The 19,294-nt window shown below is 53.4% G+C and overlaps 1 protein-coding gene across 4 annotated transcripts in view; it reads left to right on the top strand.

Annotated features, from left to right (window-relative positions):
• The window catches only part of RPTOR (regulatory associated protein of MTOR complex 1), a 92,498-nt gene that overhangs the window by 45,495 nt on the left and 27,709 nt on the right, over positions 1 to 19,294 (top strand). For 2 of the 4 annotated variants that reach the window (XM_065035124.1, XM_065035123.1), the window contains exons 14-24: positions 1,754 to 1,828; positions 2,336 to 2,401; positions 2,976 to 3,167; positions 3,955 to 4,095; positions 5,922 to 6,039; positions 7,115 to 7,255; positions 7,690 to 7,848; positions 13,382 to 13,500; positions 13,832 to 13,900; positions 16,816 to 16,919; positions 17,867 to 18,050. In XM_065035124.1, coding sequence (XP_064891196.1) covers positions 1,754 to 1,828; positions 2,336 to 2,401; positions 2,976 to 3,167; positions 3,955 to 4,095; positions 5,922 to 6,039; positions 7,115 to 7,255; positions 7,690 to 7,848; positions 13,382 to 13,500; positions 13,832 to 13,900; positions 16,816 to 16,919; positions 17,867 to 18,050 — 1,368 coding nt within the window. The remainder of the gene's footprint in view (positions 1 to 1,753; positions 1,829 to 2,335; positions 2,402 to 2,975; positions 3,168 to 3,954; positions 4,096 to 5,921; positions 6,040 to 7,114; positions 7,256 to 7,689; positions 7,849 to 13,381; positions 13,501 to 13,831; positions 13,901 to 16,815; positions 16,920 to 17,866; positions 18,051 to 19,294) is intronic. The other 2 variants (XM_065035127.1, XM_065035125.1) reach the window with 1 other exon arrangement.

The following is a 19,294-nucleotide window of genomic DNA, read 5'->3' as shown; positions in this document are numbered from 1 at the left end:
GTTATGTGCTGCTGCGTAACCTGCAACACGGCTGAGGCCGAGAATTCTCCACATGCTACATTTATGATGTTTGGTAAACAGCACCTTGTAAATCTTACATACTTGGATTTGAATTCCTGTAATCAGGAATGTAAGCAGGGCCAAAAATCCTGCACATTGAACAGTACATTGACCAGTACTGCGCGTGTGAGTGCTACAGCGAGAAAGAGGTGATAGAAAACAAACGCTTCTGTTCCTTTGGAGTGACGTCAACAGTATTCCTGCTTTCCAGATGTGTCCTTTGTTAGCAGGGTTGTGAGCACCGTTTCTCCTGCTCTGATCAGTGCAGATGTTGGGTGTTCCTGAGGATGGTGGTGAAGGGGGCGCAGGCTGGCGGAGCAGCGCGGGGACCCCGGCCTGCGGCAGAGCTGCAGGGAACCGGGAACCGGGGTGGGTTAAGGGACCGTCACCCAGCACGGGGGTTGTGTTGAGAGAGGGGATCCGTGCTCCGGGCCCTCCCCAGCACTGGGAACTTGGTACTTGATGTAAGTTCTGAGCTGCCACACCAGCCTGCAGCTCCTTTGCTCCTGTTGTGTCGTTATGCGCCAGTGTGCTCCCGGAGGCGGTGCTGGTGCTGTGCTGGTGCTGTGCCGGTGCCACACGGGCTGTTTCCCTCCCTGCGGCGCGGGTGCTTGGGCAGCGCGGTGCGCGCAGCGTGGCCCTGGCAGCCGCCCCGTGCCGTGTGCGTTACAGCGGGCAGAGCGGGGTCGGAGGGAGCAGAACGGATCTGCGCTGCGGCTCGGGGTGGGAAGCCCGGCTTGGTGCAGTTGCACACAGGTCGGGAAAGCCTCTCGTAGCTGCAGCCTGGCGTCCATCCAGCCCTTCCCCCTGCTCCTGGGGCTGCCAAACCCAGCATCTTCACTCCCTTCAGCTATGAAATATTCTCTTGCATCTCTGTCTTGCCAGCCCCTCTCAACAATTAGTTCCCTCCTTCACCTTCTACGCCTGATAAAAAGTACATGATCCTGTCTCTGGCGTGAAGCGCGAAATAGAACCACAGGCACAGGGAAACAGATTGCCGAGGCGCTATTTCCTCCCTTAAATTTTCACTTTTGTAGTAGGTATTCTTTTGGTTTGACCCTAATGTGTCAACCTGAAACTGGAGCTGGTGTGTTAGTGAAAATGTGCTGCTTGCCATGTTCTCGCTGCTGATCCTGCCCCAGGAATGCCTGTGTAATTCTCCTTACAGGCTTTTAAAGCTGGAGGAGCTGCTTGTGCAGCAGGAGATGATGTTACTGCTGTAGAGACCTAACGCACATTAGCACCTGGCCAGATAATACAGCAATTAGTCTTGTTTACGTAGATGGCTTGAAATCTTCTTGTTGAAATCTAGTCCTAGGGGTTGGACAGAACGTGAAGAATGAATATTTGAAAAATGAATAACTCCTCCTTGCAGGTTCCTGGCAATGGTGCGGGTCCCTGGTTTTGCCTTCGGTGGCTTTTAAGTGGCGGTGAAGGTTTATTGTGGGACAGAGACGTCCGGTTTAACTCTTCTCCTGAGCAGGGGGTCCCATTTTGGGTCCCTGTCTTTGGTGGGGTGGTGGGGGCTCCTTGGTCCCATTTTGGTCCCTGGCTCTGTGCTTTGGCTCCTGCTGGCGGGTCCCTGCTGGAGCCTCGCGCTTTGTTTCGCTTCTCAAATGAAAACGGGATTTGAGAAAAATTACAAAGTTATTGTGCTCATTGTGTTTTAATCTGTCTCTGTCTCGTTTTCCAGTCATGCCAGGCTGATCTTGTGAAGGACAATGGTCACAAGTATTTCCTCTCCGTTTTGGCAGATCCCTATATGCCGGTAAGGACAAGTCATCTTTATTCAGACTCTTGTAGCGTTTGCTCAGCGTGTCTTGGCTGACCGGGGGTGTTGAGATGCAGTTGGCGCTAACGGGACCGTCCCAGGTCAACGTGCCACCCCAGCGCTCCCCGGTGTGAGCTGGGTCACGGGGGCAGCCAGACCGCTCGTGGGTTTGCAGACTTGTTCAGAGCCAGGGAAGAGCAGGTTGCTGGGTGGGGGCGATGGGAGCGGGGCCAGGGCAGAGCCCCCTCTGCAGACCAGGGGCTCGTGTCCCTCCCCCAGGGCAGCGCCGGAGCTGGGCTGCAGGATCGTCACAGCCTGTGGCGTGTCTCAGGTGAACCAGCAGCAGAGCTGGATGACGAGAAAATTCTGCCCTTCTTTTCCCTCTCTTGTTCATTTAATGTGATACAAACTGCACTTAGAATAATCTCACGTTTCAGAAAGCACGAGATATAGCTGTTCTCTGACCTGTTTTCTAGATAACAATTAGTTGTGTCTTGTTTTAAGGCTGAACACAGGACAATGACGGCTTTCATCCTGGCTGTAATTGTTAACAACTACAACACTGGGCAGGTGAGTCCCAACACCTTTTCTTCTCTCCCGCCTCCTCTCTGCGTCGTGCGGTCGCTGTGCTGGGGGCGCCCTGGCTCGTGTTAAGCACAGCCCTGGACTGGAAAACTGAAGCGGAGGGTTGCTGTGCGTTCGTTTGTGTGGACTATAGCAGAATGGAGCTGGAGGTGTGCCAGACGTGCTGAGGAGCCGCCCTGGGGCAGCACTGACGGGCGGCAGGAACCGCCGCCCAGGCCCGGCCTGGAAACTGGACGGCTGCGATCCGGTTCTTGGGAAGGGCTTATGGAACGAGCCGTGAACCCTGGGGCTCTGACAGCGTGTGTTGCCAATGAACAAAACCAAGCTTTATACCTCACAGGAACCATTTCCAGTGCTCAGCTATTTAACTAGCTGTGGCAGCATGTAGTTGACCTTCCCTTCATGCTGCTTCCAAATGGTATTTTGTACCAAAGTCAGCATATAACCACTGAATAATTATTTTCTCTTGATTTCCTGTCTATTTCAGAAATAATCTTGTCTTTCGATGATGAGCTGGGAAGCTGTCATCCAAATTAAATGGCATTGATTTGTGTTTTAGGAAGCCTGCCTTCAAGGAAACCTGATTGCCATTTGCCTGGAGCAGTTGAACGATCCGCACCCTCTCCTGCGTCAGTGGGTGGCCATTTGCTTGGGGCGGATTTGGCAGAACTTTGACTCAGCCAGGTGGTGCGGGGTGAGGGACAGCGCTCACGAGAAGCTCTACAGCCTCCTCTCGGATCCCATCCCAGAGGTAAAAACCCAGCATTTGAAGTGAACGCCAGTTGAATTGTCAGGTTTCTGGCAGAGGGCTGCAGCAACGCTCACAAAGCCAGGGCCTTCAAGAGCTTTACAGCTGTGTCTGGTTCAAAGACAGGCTGAGTTGGGACAGCCTGGAAGCCCTGGAATTGTGGCGCTGGAGTTGGGAAACTGTGGGTTTTGCTTACTGACATGGCAGAAGCTTGTTAAAAATGTGGCCTCAAAACTCACTGTGAGTTGCAAAAAAACCTGTAGTCTTTCTGTCCAAGGATGAGAACTGTTCCCCTCCCGGTACTTGTGTCTGATCACCTGGGCAGATCCCTCAGTTCTGTTTGGGATCTGGCAGAGCTCACCCTGCTTGGAGCTGCTGTCTCTCCGCGTCTTGTCTGCGCCGTCCCCCCCGTCCGTGCGCGCGTCGCGGAGGACAGCGGTGCAGCACGCTGGTTACAGAGGTTCACAGCCCAGCAGGAACTCCCTGCCTACCTTATTCCTGTTCATTGGTATTCTGGGCAACATCAACTGGAAAAATCACCCGTGGGAAGGTCACCAAGTATTGTAGGAAATTAAATATACTCCTGTCTATGTGCATACTTAGAAGTCAGTGCCTTGCTGAATCTGTTTTGGTTTTTACTCTCCATGGGCTTTCATTTAGCCCTCACTATTTACCTCACACACTAATCCAGGCTTCCAGATGTGCCATTTGTGGGCAATAAAACAATCCCACTGGCAAACTTCGGGCTGGAAACGAGAGGAAAATAATAAAGGGTGTTTGTGTCTCGCAGGTTCGCTGTGCTGCGGTCTTTGCTCTGGGAACGTTTGTGGGCAACTCAGCTGAGCGGACCGACCACTCCACCACCATCGACCACAACGTGGCCATGATGCTGGCGCAGCTCATCAACGACGGGAGCCCCATGGTCCGGAAGGTACGGCCGGGACCGCGCTGGAGAGCTCTGCTCTAACAGACCTTGCGGAGAACCCCACTCATCCACAAGCAGCTGCTCCACGGTGGAGTCTTGCAGCCTCAGATCCTGCTGGGGGGCACCGTGCACGTGGAGGACAGCGGCACAGTCGGCACCGGCCGGGGCCGAGCTCGGGATGCTGCTTTAGCCACTTGTGCTTTTTCAATACACGGGTTACAACATTTCATTTACTCTGCAGTACAAGGAGCCTGTTGACAGGAATTACACAGTGTAGCGTGTCACCGCGTCCAGGTGTTGACAAGATTGTTGTTCAGATCCAAATGTTTCAGCTGTTTAACACTGGACCTCTGATTTAGCTTGTGTATTCCACTAAGCAAATGTCTGAAATAGGAGTAACAATCTCAGGATTTTGTGGGAATTTTTATACCCTGGGGTGGGTTTTTTGTTGTTGGTTTGTTGTTTTTTTAATTTAAAGAGAGTGTAAAGGCAGGGATAAGGAAGGGCAGCAATTACACTGGAGTCCTCTTCAGGTGCACAAACCACCGAGGGTTCTTGCTGGGCTGCTCTTCCACTGATGTTGTTGTTTACTGTTCTGACTGCAGAATTTGACATGACAGGATCTCAGTTTTAAATGCGGTAGCGACGTGCCGCCAGAGATGCGGAGCGTGGCAGTGCTGGGGAGCAGGAGCGGGAGCGGGAGGAGAGGGAGTAGGGGCTGTGCAGGGAACACGAGAGCTCTGCTGCTTTTAGAAACCACAAGGACGGATGACAGGCAAAGTAATTCTTCAGGTTTTGGAGAATTACAGTTTCTGGTGTGGCATTGTACATCAGTGGTACATTGAATAGTTTTTGACATTCTGGATTGTTCTTGGTGGGTGGACTTAGGTGTCCTAATGCCTGTGTTTACTCAGCTGGAACATCAATACCCTGGCAGTTGTCACCAGCATTGTGAGGATTAATTTTTGTTGTCTCGCTCCAGCATTTCATCAGTTTAATTCAGGAGAGAAACGCGTGTCATACTATATGCTCTTTGAGATTCATAAATGTCTCTTTTGGAGATCAGCCCCCTGAACAGAGAGCAGCAGCCGGAGCCAGCGCTCCCCCTCTCCTGTTTGCTGGTTCCAAGAGCTCCAGCAAGCGGAACCGAACGGGGGGGCCGAGTTCCCCCTCCCCACCCCACCCCGCTGATTCAGCTTCACCTTCCCCACGCTCCCCAGCCCTCCCCGGTGAGCGGGGCTCCCAGCTGCAGCTGCGAGGATGGACGGAGCGATGGTCGCTCGCGGGTGGGCGGCTCCATTCTCAGGAGCAGACGGCGCGGTTCAGCGCAGGACCCAGGCAGCGGGGTAGAGCTGAGCCGCGTCCCCAGGGGCCTCTTGTTGGGTTCCGTCCCTGTCAGCTCGGAGCAGCTGCAGGACAAGAGCTTTGGCCACGTGCGTCCGTGAGCAGCGTGGAGCGGGGCTGTGCTGGGGCGAGGACACCGGCGCTGGGCACAGCTGGTGGCCGTGGGGACACGTGTCCCACAGGCCGGGCTGCGCGCAGAGCCGAGGGAGCCGGGGCTGCTCACCGCTTCGGTACCGTCTGCCACACTGCACCGGTTTGGCACTACTGAGCAGAGCAGTGGCAGCCGGGGCAGGGATGGGGGCTTGTGAAGAGTTAGATTTGAAGCAGACTGCTCAGGCTTTCCGCAGTTCACCCCGGAGAAGTGAAGGAAAAATGATTGGTCTGGGCGGCCACCCAGTCATATAACAATAGTGACCCTGTTGTCCTGTGTTTCCCTTTGATCTCTTGTTTCTGACCATGAAATGCTGTTTCTTGTGCTGTTTCCGCAGGAGCTGGTGGTGGCTCTGAGTCACCTGGTGGTTCAGTACGAGAGCAATTTCTGCACCGTCGCCTTGCAGTTCATGGAAGAAGAGAAGAATTACCCGCTCCCTTCCCCAGCTGCCACAGGTGGGTGATCGTGTCTGCGTGGGCAGGAGATGTACGGCCTGAAAGCGCTTGGAACTTGTGTTTGAGGAGTTGGCCCAACACAATGAAATTCTTGCCGGTGGTGATTTATCAAACAGCACCGTGGCTACAAGGCCGGGTGACGTATGGAGCTCTAATGCCTGTTCAGCACTATAATATATTGCACTGGAGAAACGCGTCCTGCCGAGCCCCGGCCTGGAACAGCCGTAACTCCCCGGCAAGCTGTAGAGACTGGTGACCCTGCCAAATCCAAGGGATTCCCGTCAGATCCACACTGCAGTATGTTCATCGTGCAGTACACAGGCTTACCAGCCTTTGTTTTTCCCCCTAAAATGATACCTGAAGCTTCAGTGCTGCGTTACCTGCTGCGGGGCCTCAGCGCGCAGCGGTGAACCAGCCCCGCTCTGCTGCGCGGAAGCACCGGACGAGCAGCAGTGGAGGACTCGATGCTCCGTGTAGTGGTCCCATCCCTTTTCTTGTGTCTGTTGCTCTATGTGAGGAATGAGAAGTCCTGGTGAAATTGTTGCTAACCTCATGCTTTCTTTAGATGTTAAGTACATTGGAAATCTTGAAGGATAATGGGACTGTTGCAATGGAAACGTGGAGACAACAGCATGTGCTGTCTCTGCAATGAGTGGTTTCATCCCTCTGTTGTCTGAATAACTAAATCATATTGGAAAACAAATTTCTCTACATTTGTCCTTTGTGCTGCAGAAAATAAATATTACCTGCAGTTTATATAGTGCTTTATCCAAAAGAGTCCTGAAGTATTTGTAAGTAGGATGCACTGGATGCGTTGGCCTCACCATCATCACGCAGCCACCTCTGCGGTGAAGTGAAGCAGCTGTTGTGAAGCCGCGGTCACGGGACATGGCCCTGTCCTCGCTGGGGATGTGCACAGGGGTCTTGTGTCAGACCTCATTCTGGTTTAGCCTAAGGGGCAGTGACTGAATTCTGGTCGTGTTGGCAGTATTTTAGTTAGAGATTTGCTGGGAAATAACCAGAAGGCCATGATCGCTTTGGTTACATCTCTAATTGCTAAACTGTGCGTCCACAGAGGGTGGCAGTTTGACACCGGTGCGAGATGGTCCGTGCACACCGCGGCTGCGCTCCGTCAGCTCCTACGGGAACATCCGCGCGGTCACCACAGCCAGGAACCTCAACAAGTCCCTGCAGAACCTCAGCCTGAACGAGGAATGTAAGAGAGACTGCACAATTCTTTGGTTTCTCTTTTCCCGCCTCTTGCAGGCTGGGAAATGCTTCGTGCCGGACACCGGGAGCTGAAACCGCCACTTCAGCCCCGCTTGTCCAGCTGCCAGCTCCAGGTGCTTACATGAGAAGCCCCTCGTAATTAGTTTCCATTTTCTGGCCGTTACTATTGATTTTTCTGAGTGTTTGGGGACCAAAAGGGTGCCTTCCAACTTCCTGACACACACAGATTTTTTACTGGATCATTTCTGACCTCTTGACGCTTACGCTGTATTTAAACATTCGGTGTTTAAAAGGGGACGCTGCAGGTTTACCTGCACCTTCACGGAGCGTTGCAGGGCTCAGAAAAGGGCTGCTGTGCCTGGGTGAAAATTGTTCTCTCACCAGCTGTTGTTTGAGCGCCTGCCCCTTTTCCTTTGGCAGCTGGCAGCTCCGTGGCGTTTTCTCCGGGGAATCTCAGCACGAGCAGCAGCGCCAGCAGCACCCTGGGCAGCCCCGAGAACGAGGAGTACATCCTGTCCTTCGAGACCATCGACAAGATGAGGCGAGTCAGCTCGTACTCTTCTCTGAACTCACTGATAGGTGAGCAAAGACTCTCTTACCCTGCCTTCGCTGTCCCCTTTCTCACACGCGTGCACCAGCTTTTGTGGGAAGTCTGGATCTTAGCTCCTGCTAGATCTCCCTGCAGCCAAACTGCCCGTCCCGCTGGAAATGCTGCTCGCGCGCTTGGTTGGGCTCCGTGCGTGCACAGTCCCTCCTGCTCTGATGGGGGACCGGAGGAGAGCTGGACGCTTCACTACGAGGGGCAGCAGTCCCGTAGGAATGTGAGCGTGAAAATGTAGCGTATGCAGGAGTTTCACGTCCGCTGCAGTTCCGTTGGTGGAGGATGGCAGTGAGGACTCACCCCGCACCGGCGCCTTCCCCTGCTTGTTTCTCATGTGCTTGTGCTTCTGTACAGCACAACCACTTCATAGCGTTACTCAGCCAAGCAAGCCTCCCCTAGCTCATTTCTTACACAGGTTTATATGTACATTGTTAAAATAGGACATAAAAAGAAGAAATCCCAGGCTGTGTCTTAAAAGCTAAAAGGCCGAGTATTTCACAGAACTGTGCTCCTGTGCAGGGAGTGCCAGGGCTGATCCCGCCGCCTCCAGCCCCGCTCCGGCGTCTCCCCGACGCGGCAGGAGCAGCACGGACTCTGACGCCTCCCACGCTCCCGCTCCCTGCCTGACTCCGGGTGATGCCCAGAACTCTGCAGGGCGAAGTGCTGGAGCCCAGGAGGAAAGGCAGTTTAACTTGTATTTATGCAGCACATGGCTCATTTGTGTGGAATGGATTATTTGCATTTCTTTTATGGAGCGAAACTGGAATGTTTATACTGAGCTGGTTCAACTCAGTTGTTTCTCAAGTAGTTTTCTCAGTCACGTCCAATTGCTGCAATAGCATTGCTTTGAATTAGCAGCAGTTTTTCAAACAGTAGAGGCCATTTGGGGCGGTGGCACAGACGACAGGCGGAGGGACACGGCTCCTTGCGGGGGAGGCAGCGCGTGGCACAGAAATGCTGCGGGACGGCTCGGGATTGTCTTTGTGATCACTGAATGTGCCTGCATGTTTCTGGCCGCCAAAAGTCAGTGCAAAAAGAGCGGTGTCACTGTCCCCCGGGCTGCCAGGCCTGTCCTGGCTGAGGAAGCGTTGTGCCCTGCTCTGTGTTTGGTGGAAGAGGTGATGGTGACTGGGCCTTCCTGGGCTGCAACGTTCTGGGGTGGTAATTCCTGAGCCCCTGTGGCAGTTTAAAACCGCGTCTTCATTAGAAACTTTATCAGTTCATTTGCTTTGGATTGTAGATAATGAAATTGGCTCTTGTAAAGCATGCCAGGAATGTTAGGAAGTCTCTCTCCATTTTGAGCTCGACTCGAGTGCCCCTCGTTTCGCTGGTGCCCGGCGCTGCGTGTGCGGTGGCTGCTGTGTGTCCCCCCAGAGCTTCACCGCACAGGTGAACAGTCTGCAGATGAGCGAGGGCGACCTGCAAATCAGAACGAGCAGTTCTCCAGAGCCGCCCTCATTCCTATTCAGTCGGAAGAGCTCATATCCAGCTGGAAACGACAGAGCTTATAGAAGTGTTTAAAATTCATAACTCACACAGAATCCCATTACCTCCAGCGTTTGCCTGCTCAAAGCCGGGCTTTTCTCATTCCTGCTGAAGGATTGCATCCTGCAGCCTGCTCTCTGCGGCTCCCCAAGGAAAGGTTTCAGCGCGCCGGCAGCCCAGCGCCACGCGGCCGCTCACGTTAACCCCTTTCCTTCAAGTCCTGCTGTGCACACACATCTGGCTGTAAACGGGTGAGGGGAGGCACCCGGGGGTCCGCCCGGGTCACAGACGTGTCTTCATGAAGAAGCGTTTTGCTCTGCTCTCTCTTTTGGAAGAATTAACGGTGGTTTGGCTCTGCAGAAATGATGCTGCCAAGTATTTGAGACAGGCAGAGCTGTAAAAAAGCTGCTTTGGGCACACGGGTAGACTCTAACCAAAGCAGAAATCTGGTCTGTAATAACAAGAGCAGAAATTGGCAAGCGCAGTTTAATTCCGTGTTCTGTACTCTGCACTCCCTGGGTTGATGCGCTGATGTTCAGGGCTTTCTTCCTCTCTTGCGATTTCAGGAACATGGTGCTAGAGGGATTATTCTGGATCAGTCCATCCACTTCACTGACATTCGGCATCCTACAACGTGTTTCTTCCCACAAACAGGAGGAAACCTCTCCAGTCCTTATGCCATTTACAGCCAGCTCCTCAGCCAGCTCCCGGTGCCCCCACGCAGTGCCCGCCCCAAGTGCTTTTTCCACACAACTCGGCATTCATCTTGGTGGCCGGGAAATGTTTGGTTTAGTTTAGTTTTAAGGTAGGAAAGGGAAAGAATGAAGATGGGGGGTTGCGTACCTTGAGGCTGATTATCCGTATCCAAATGGCATGATTAAAGTCTTTGTCCTACAGAGAGCATCAGTGGCGAGATTATGTTAAGGAATGATTAAAGAAGGATGAAAAATCTTGGAGTGCTGAAATGCTGGAGAACAGTTCTGCAGCAGGAGAGCCCGGGCAGAAAACTGTTTGCCATGTCAGAGGCTCCGTCTTAAGAGCTGCCTTGAGGTGACCCGGCAGGGGTTGCTGCAGCGAGGAGAGCAGGAGATGGACAGGGAACCGCAGCAAGTGAGAGTGAGTGCTGGGACGCTAAGCAGTGTATTTAAATGCGCAGACATAATGAGGAGTAACAAATCAACCAGCAGGATTTATAAATAGTAACTTGCACATTAGCAAAATACAGGGCTGCGAGTGGTTTTTGGGAACGGCAGCTCAGCGCAGGGGCTGCCCCAGGCCAGGGCGCCTGCTCTCAGGGAGCAGACTCTCCCAATGAGCTGCTTCTGGTTTCTGTTGGAACGTGAAGGAGCTCCAGCTCTGCTGTGTGAATGGCCGCCAGGGCTCGGAGCGTGCGGGAGCCCTTTGCACGGCCCCGCGCACAGACCGGCCTGCGCGCCGCAGGGCTGGGCAAGAAACACCCGCTCGCTGTTCCGGAGCAAGCAGGCTGCCGTCTGCGCTTGTCGTGTCGGGTTCAGAGAGCACTCGGGGTTTCAGCTGTTCCTTCATCCCAGTGACTCTGCCAGTACCTTCTGTGTCACTCATGAGAAGAGGAGACGCTTGCGGGACACAGTGACAGAGCAGGTGGGCGCAGCGCTGATGGGCAGCGGGTGTCCGCGTCCCGGGCGCCGCTGTGTCTGCTCCAGCGCGGTGCTCACCGTGCGCCTCTCCCCGCGGGTGGGGGCGGGGCAGTGCCGGCTCGTGTTCTGCTGCTCCGCTGGGTGAGAGCGGCCGGAACCTTTTTCTGGAGCCCCAGGCTGGACATCCCTGCAGGGACTGTTCCAGGGGCAGAGGGAATCCCCTCAGAGCCGGCCAAAACAAAGAATAGTGAAAACATCAGCATGCGTTTTTGCAGCCGCCGTGGTTCTGCCGCTGCTGTGGTCGGTGACCTGGGTGCACGGCCCTTCCTGCTGGTCCCGGCGGCTCCGTCGAGCTGGGACTTGCGCGTATGCAAAGAAAATCAAAGCCGTCAGTAGAGGCAGGCAATTTATTTTTGACATTCTTAGCGGAGAGGAGTCATTTTGTAAACGTAAATCTGTACGGCAAGGTCCATTTAACTGGCTTTGAATCAGTCTGACTAATTACAGAGCTGTCTGCTTAGATTAACACCTCGTCCCCCTTGCTCGGCTCTTTGTTTGCATCTCGTGGATGGTTTTTGCATTTTATTCTGTGACATGAAATGGAGCTGCCGCTCCTCCTGCCGCTTGTGCTGCCTCCGTTGTCCCGGTGCCTCGGGCTCCGGTGCCACCGGGAGCGCGTTGATGTGCCCGCCGTGAGCCGGTGCCGCGAGGAACGCGGCGCTGGGGGATGCAGAAGAAAGGACCCACTCCGAGCCCGAGATGCCTTTGTAGAGATTCCCTCTGTTCTTTTCAAAGGCTGCATGAGGAATTGCACTGGCGCACTTCTGCTTTAAATTTGGGTTGTTTTTTTTTCGTGAAACTTAGGTGTATAAAAAGTGTTGTTGGGTTCTTCTTCGTGGCTGCATCACGAGCGAGGTGGTTATCAGGGGCACTGGAGAAACTGATGGCTGGCCTTTCGCTCTGCCTTTCCCTTTCCTTTGACTGTCTTTTGAGGGCTTCAAAAGCAATGGCGTGGTTCCAGTTCCGCACGGGTCCTGTGTGAGCTCTGCTCAGGAGCGGAGTTGGATGGCGCTCAGGCCGCGGCCCCCGCCTGCCCCAGCGCCCTGCGCGTTCGGTTCCTCTCGCAGCTCGTAGCGCTTTGTCTCTCCCTCTCTTGCTCTTTCTCCTTCCTCCTCTCCTTTCTCTTTCTCTGGGAATAAAAGCTTCCAGCATAACGTGGCGATTGCAGAAACAAAGCCTGGAGAAGACGGACAGCATCGCGGCGCCAGCCCGGACGGCTGCGGGGCGGAGACTGGCTGTTGTGTGTGGATGTTCTCTTGATCTAAACATGGATATGAGAACTTCTGCAGAGGACGGTGGCTGTGCCTGCTGTGACCACAGGCAAACCCTGGGCTCGGATCTGCGGCGTCGGCGTCGGTTCTCTCCCCAGTCCCCCGTGTCCCACGCTCGGGACCCTGAGCGCTGCGCGTTTGTGTCGCGTTTGGTGACCAGGGAGCCCTTTCCCCCTAACGTAGCCCTTCGGATTCAGGGGCCTCCAGAAGCACAAAAGGAAATGCGGGAACAGCTTGATCTGTGATTTGCCATTGATTGTGACTCATCCAAAATCCCTGTTTTAGTTTCTTGTTTTGTTGGTGCAACCACTTGATCTTGTCCAGCGGCTCAGCTCCCGGGTGAGGCGTTAGGACCGTTAGACGTGGCGAGCGTTGGGAGAACAAATAACAAAGATTGGCCTGAAAGCAGCACAATAAACCGTTCACAGAATTTAGTCGGTTGTTGCAAATGCTCGTTCATTTGATTTGTGCTTTGGATCTGTCCGTCCCTTCTGCTGAAACACCGAACGGAAGGCGTTAAATAACAAACTGGCAATTGAGAAATTGATACGAATGTCAATAGGAAGTGCTGAGGTAGACTTGCTGCTTCTCAGCAGTGCAGGTCCTAAAGCTTCAGTTTTAATATTGCACATTTGGTAAAACTGTAGAAAATCTAAAGTCCTGGCCATTCAAGCTAAGTATTAATACTTAAAACAGCAATAAAAATAACCATAAAAATATAAGCTAGTAACTGGTTTTATAGTGTTTTAGCCCAGGAACTGCACAGACACTGTTATCTGCCCTTCCAGATTATGTGCTTCAGGAGCCCAGAAAACCAGCACTTGACTGGAGTTATACAGGCAGCCTTTAATTTCTTTCTCGTTGTCCCACTTTCGTTTTCCAAGCACTTGCAGGGTTCACAAGGACAGCATGGAGACACAGTGCCCACACAGGGTGTTCTTGAGCTCTTCTCTTGTTGTTCCCTTCGATGTCACTGCGATGTTTGGAGTTCTGCTGAGTGTTCTCACATGAGATCACAGCGTCTGGTGGATCCTCATGTGCTGCAGGGCTGGCTTTTCTTTTGCTTTTTCTTATTTTAGGTGTGAGTTTCAACAGTGTTTATACCCAAATTTGGAGGGTGCTCCTACACCTCGCTGCCGACCCCTACCCGGATGTCTCGGACCTGGCTATGAAAGTTCTCAACAGTATTGCCTACAAGGTACGTCCTTCTGGGGTCACCTGTGTCCCCGAGGCTTTTCTGTGTTGGTTTCTTCGTGCTTGGGCAGAGCATGGGTAGACTGAGCGGGATAGATCCATTGCCGGGCTCTGGTAAGTGGTCCAAATTCAAACTGGATCTATTGCCGGAGGAGCTTTTAACGTTTCAAAATGAAAAACACTCATGGGAACTCAAATAAAGAAATGGGGGAGGGCCTGGGGTTGTTGTAGGATATGAATTAGGCACAGACCTTGGACCTTAGGTCTTATTTAGAAGTCCCTGGGAGAAACCTTAAAGATACTTCATTAAATTATCCGTTTGCAAACCGATTTAGATAATGCAAGTGGGACTGGCCTGCAGACTGAAGCCACAACGGCTCTCCAACCCAGGTGAACTAGTACATGTGAGTCAGCATGCAGCCCCGGCACCCAGGCCCCGCAGCACCATCTCATCCCATCGCATCCCGGCGCCGCGGCTGCGTCACCGCTGGGGCCGCATCGCCCGGCAGCCCGGAGCACCCTCACCTGCCCCCAGCACCAGGACCCCAGGCGTCCCCTGTCCCTGCCCGGGGAGCCGCGGGGCACCGTCCTCCCCCGCTTCTGGTTGCTCAGCATCAAGCCCATGAGCCATCGCAATGCCAGGCGGCCTCTCTTACTGGTGATTGCCAGGGAGTGATCCTGAACCTTCACACTCAGGCTTCTCAGCGCAGGTCGCAGTAAGAGATGCCAGCATTGTGCACCACCATCTTAATGCCTTAGAGATTTCTTGCTTTTCAATCCGATTTTCGGCTGAGAAAATAGTTACCTATTTGAACTCTTCTGTCTGTGTTGAGTGTCCGTGTCAGTGAGTGGCAAATTGGGGGCTGGGACCGAGAATCCTTGTGACAGCGGGAGCGATGGGGTCAGCCTTCCCCCATGATTAAGCTGTACAACAAATTGCTGTCAGGCTGGAGACGCCAAACTGAGGTGAAAAGAAGAGGTGAAAGCTTTCCCTCTCTGCTCTCCATGCACGAAACTATTTCAGTTTTTGTTTTGGAAGGCTCTTTGCAAAATGGAACGATCCTCCTACCGTGAGATTAAACGGGGTGGAACTGTGATTGTTGTGTTGTGACATCTGTAGTGAACGTTGTGACTCGTTTGGTGTAAATTCTGTGTTGATTCTGAGTTTGGACCCCAATGTCGTGGTGCTGAGCGGAGTCCAGAAGCGCGGGGGCTGGGCGTGCCGCTCTGCCCGGCCTTGCTGAGGCAACGGCTCTGCAAACGGGCTTGCAAAATCAGCAAAAACGTTCCCATTTAGAAAGATTTTTGTCTGGGGATGCTTCAGTGAACAAAGCTTATTGGTTCTTCTTTGTCTTAACTGTAGGATCTGTAAGGAAAGTATTTAAAAGTGCAGTTTGGGCAGCTGCGCACATAGCGGGTTCACTGCCGTGCACGCTGCGGTACTGTGGGCTTCGCTTGTGCCAGTGGCACCTGGCTTAGGTGGCTTCTAAACGGGCTGCTTTGTGTTAAACAAGCGCCCTGCTGTGAACAGCCCCCCAAAATGGAATGAAGGCTTCACGTCCTGGGTTACGATGCGCCCTTTGTTCGTTTCATTACGGACAGAGCCCCCGCCGTGGGCCGTGCTGCGGGATTTACAGCCCGGGCTCGTGTCTCTGCCGCCGGGGGCTCAGGCGCGTTACAGCCCTTGTCTGATGAGCAGTGCAAATCGGTAACAATGACATTTCTGCTAACGGTGTCTGAGCTCTTGCCTGGTGCTGGTGAAGCTTTGCTGGGTGTGAAAGGAGCAGCCCGGGTGCTGCCCAGGGCCCTCTGGCCCTCCCAAGCACCCGCAGACAGCGCATCTTCCATTTTGTTATTTGAATTTTACCATTGAAGAAAAACAAAAGTTCATTTTCTTGCTTAAGCAAAAATACAGCTTCAGGTGAAGTAAAGCGCTTTGATATTCTGGAGTTTGATCCTTTTGTTCTAATTAATACAAAATTCAAGGAACATGAGGCTTCATTTTGGAACTTGGACATCGGAGGGTTTCTTGTATTGACACAAGTGAACAAGCTGCTGCGGTTTGTACGGCAGTGCCTGTTCCTGTTGGGCTCCTGGGCTGAGAGACCTGGACAGGTGAACCATGGGCTCGTTGTGAGGGTGGTGGCGGTCACCGCCGCCTTCGGGAGCTCAGCGTTCCGTGCCCACGTTAGTAGCAGCGGTGTCAGTCGCGTTGCTCGGCTGCCCTGGCGCTCAGAGCCGTGTGTTTGAACCCCCGTGGTCAGACCTGGGCCAGGCCTGGGCTTCCGTGACGGTGCGAACGTTCCGTGTACGAGTCTGCATTTGGGAAATAGTTATTTGCAAGGCGCTGCGTGCATTCTAATGAGACCGGGCCTATTCAGGCTTCTGAACGGAGCCATGAATATAGATCTGGTCTGTAAATAGGGTGATGTCTTTGCGAGCAGCCGGTGAGTGGGTTGCACAGACGTGCAGGCTTCCTGCATGGGAAATACGCCGGTTTGTTTTATTTCGTGGGCTGATGAGACGTTGCTGGTCTGGCGCAGATTGCGGCTGTGTTGTAATTTGTATTTATGGTGCAGATCGGAATGGTGCAGCTCTCATTCCCAGCCTCATCTCTTAAAAAGTCCAAAACATGCTTTTTGCCTGTCCCAAAACAAAGGACCCGGTAAGCAATGTTGGCCTTTTAAGACTTTTTGAAAGCACTTTTCATTAAGGAAGGTTTGCTTCCTGCCAGGTTGCTTCGTCCAGCTGTTTTTAATGGCAGGTTGAGGAGTTGTTCCCCGCATTACTCCTCAGTACAGGCTTTTCCATGCACGAGCAAGTAATTCCAGCACTGTGCTCTTGATGTTTTAACCTGGAGTCAACTTGCAAAATTCTGAGTTACCATCTCCCCTCCTGAAAAGAGGTGACTTGAGAGGCACAGCAGCAAACCCCGGGCAGCGGGGCCCCAGCAGAGCTCTGCTCTACAGTGCCTCAGCAGAGCTCTGCCCCACGGGGCCCCAGCAGAACCCTGCCCCATGGCACTGTGCTCACTGCGCTCAGAACACGCAGGGCGAAGGCTCCGGGCAGCCAGAGCCTCTGAGTAGCCAAAGGGCACTTTCCAGTGAGTGTTTGCTGACTGAAAAAGTAGCAAAATCATCTTTTGTGTTGGGAACTACACAGGGGCTTTTTTTCATACACATTTTTAAACACCCACACACACTAACAGAGCGCTTAAGCTCATTTAACCCCAGGTGTGGGTTTGTATTAGATAATAACCAGCGGCGGCTGGTGCGTTGTGCTCTTCGCTGTTCAGGACTCCGCTGTGTTTTCTCTCCAGGCCACGGTGAACGCTCGTCCCCAGCGCATCCTCGACACGTCCTCGCTGACCCAGTCGGCCCCCGCCAGCCCCACCAACAAGGGCATGCACATCCACCAAGTCGGGTGAGCTCCGGCCGCTGCCGGCTCCTCTGCCCGGGGCTGGGGGCTTCCGCTCCCCCGGCGCCTGCACCGGCGGCTGAACGCGCCACCGTCTCGGTAGCTCCGCGGTGTAGCTCTGGTAGGGCGTTCGGAAGCAAAAGCTCTGGGGAAAGGTCTGGAGTTTCTTCCTGTGATTCTTCTTAGGACATAGAGTAACAGGCCACACTAATTATCTAAAGATGAGTGGAAAGGTAGAGCTCCATGTTGCTGCTGTACTGATGCTCTGTGTGCTACGCAGATTGCCCGGTCAAGTCTGATCTGCGTTTCAGCTGCTAGAAGCCAGGGTTACCTGGTGATCCACGAGCGACGCCTGAACTGCAGGGAAGTTGAGATAATGGTGTGGGCAAAGCTAGGATTTGAAAATTGGATAATTTCCCAAAACCTGCTCTCCAAGAGCAAGCACCACCCGGATCCAGCGGTCCCGTCATCAGTGTGCACCAGTAAAGGGTCAGAGCTGGAGCGCAGGGCCCGGAACTGCACAGTGATGCTTTTTTAGTGTTTTCCGGTAGTGTAATGTAACTGTGCAATAAGATAAACCTCAGTATACATGTAAATGAAAATGCTTTTGTGTGGGCTGGCAGGACTTGCAGTCCCCATTGAAACGCCGCGGCTGGTCCGTGTGCCGCAGGCCGGACACCGTGGCCTGTGGCCGTGGGTCTCTTGGGCATGCGGGTTCCCAAAATGAGAGTTTTCTTATCCTGAATCTGGAGTTGGCGCAGTCAGGGGTCACTCTCTCTTGGGGCTTTGTACATATTTTAGAGGGAGATTGTATTTGTTTGTTTTAGCAGAGGAAGCACAGCAGTGAAGTGTAAATGTTATAAGAAAGGAACAAAGTAAAAGCACCATAATTCACATGTGAGAGCCTCATCTCCAGCGATACCTAAATCCTTCCCCTCTTTTCCGGTCTCCAGAGGGTCCCCTCCAACCACCAGTACAAGCAGCTCCAGCCTGACAAACGACGTGACCAAGCAGCCGGTCAGCCGGGACATGGCGTCGGTGCGGCCGGCCAACGCGGGCGGCGTGGGCGTCCAGTACACCCCCCACTCCCACCAGTTCCCCAGGACCAGGAAGATGTTTGACAAAGGGCCAGAACAGGTAACGAGGCTTTCCCTTCAGATCTGACTGGGTTTTGTTACACATTCTGTTCTGCGTGGTTTATTTCTGCGTTGTCTCTGGTTTGCTTCTGGCTGCTGTTAACTCCAGATTGGCTTCCTCTAGCTGGTAAAATTAAAAATTGATTAATTTTTTTCTTCAGGATAAATTTTGTTTTATAGCTTTGGATGGGGCATTTTTCACTTCTGCTACTAAGAAGTGTTTAATCAGAGTTGATTGTTCATCCTTTCATAAACATTTGTCTGCCTGAGTGATAACGCGGAGTCAGATCCGTGACCCTCAGATGCTTTTTCTCCAACCTCAGCAGAGCAGGGACCGAGGGGGAAAAGGGGCAGATTCCTCTTCCTTTAGCCTACAAACCGGCATTTTGCTCAAGAGACTGGTAGGTGCCTCTGCGCCAGAATATTCACCCTTCCGGCAGCCCGTACCCGCTCCCACTGTCCCCTCTGCGCTGCGCACGCGGGGGACGCGAGCCCAGGCTGTTCCTGGGGGGACCAGAGCTCGTTATGGGTCTCGCTGCTGGAAGCACGTTCATCAGTTAAGAGCTGGAGGACCCCTGGGAGGAGCAGCAGTGACTCCTCTTTTCAGCATGAAGCCAACGAAAGATTTGCGTACATTTTAGCATTCTGAAGCCAGTCATCAGATACCGGGCATTTTCCATTTGCAGAAGCGTGAGGGGCCAGTGTGGGGCCGGGGGAGCAGAGGGGCAGGGCTGACACGCACGGGGGCTCCTGGATGTCACTGCAGATGAGTCACAGCAGGTTACAAAGAAAATAACCAAACCACAACAGCCAAAGCGTTGAAGCCGTAGCAGGAACACCCGCACTTCTCGTGGGGATGGCAGCACCGGCCTGGGTCATGTTTCTGAAAAAGCAGAGCAAACCTGGTTGAATGGAGCGGTCTGCCCATTTTCTTTCTGGACGTCCTGAGCCTTGTCACAGATACCCATCCACGTGTGCCCCGGCGCGGAGCTGTGTCCGGCCGCGCCTTGTCCTGAATCATCTTCGCTGCTCCGCTGTTTCTCCTGCCAGGTGCCCGGGAGACCATGAGGAGACTCATCCTGGGACTGATGCTTCAGGCCTGACTCACGCACAGCGCGGTGATGTCTGCGCTGTGCCCATGGGGGAATCTGCGCATTTCAAATGAGTTGATGCAAGGACAGTGATCTTAAAGCTGGATGTAAAGGTTTCACATCCCTGGCACTGTGATTGAGCTTTTCTGTGCCC

The sequence above is a fragment of the Columba livia genome, chromosome 18 (assembly GCF_036013475.1).
Source record: "Columba livia isolate bColLiv1 breed racing homer chromosome 18, bColLiv1.pat.W.v2, whole genome shotgun sequence".
NCBI lineage: Eukaryota > Metazoa > Chordata > Aves > Columbiformes > Columbidae > Columba > Columba livia.
The sequence above is the reverse complement of the archived record's forward strand: the minus strand, read 5'-3'. Positions and strand labels throughout refer to the sequence as shown.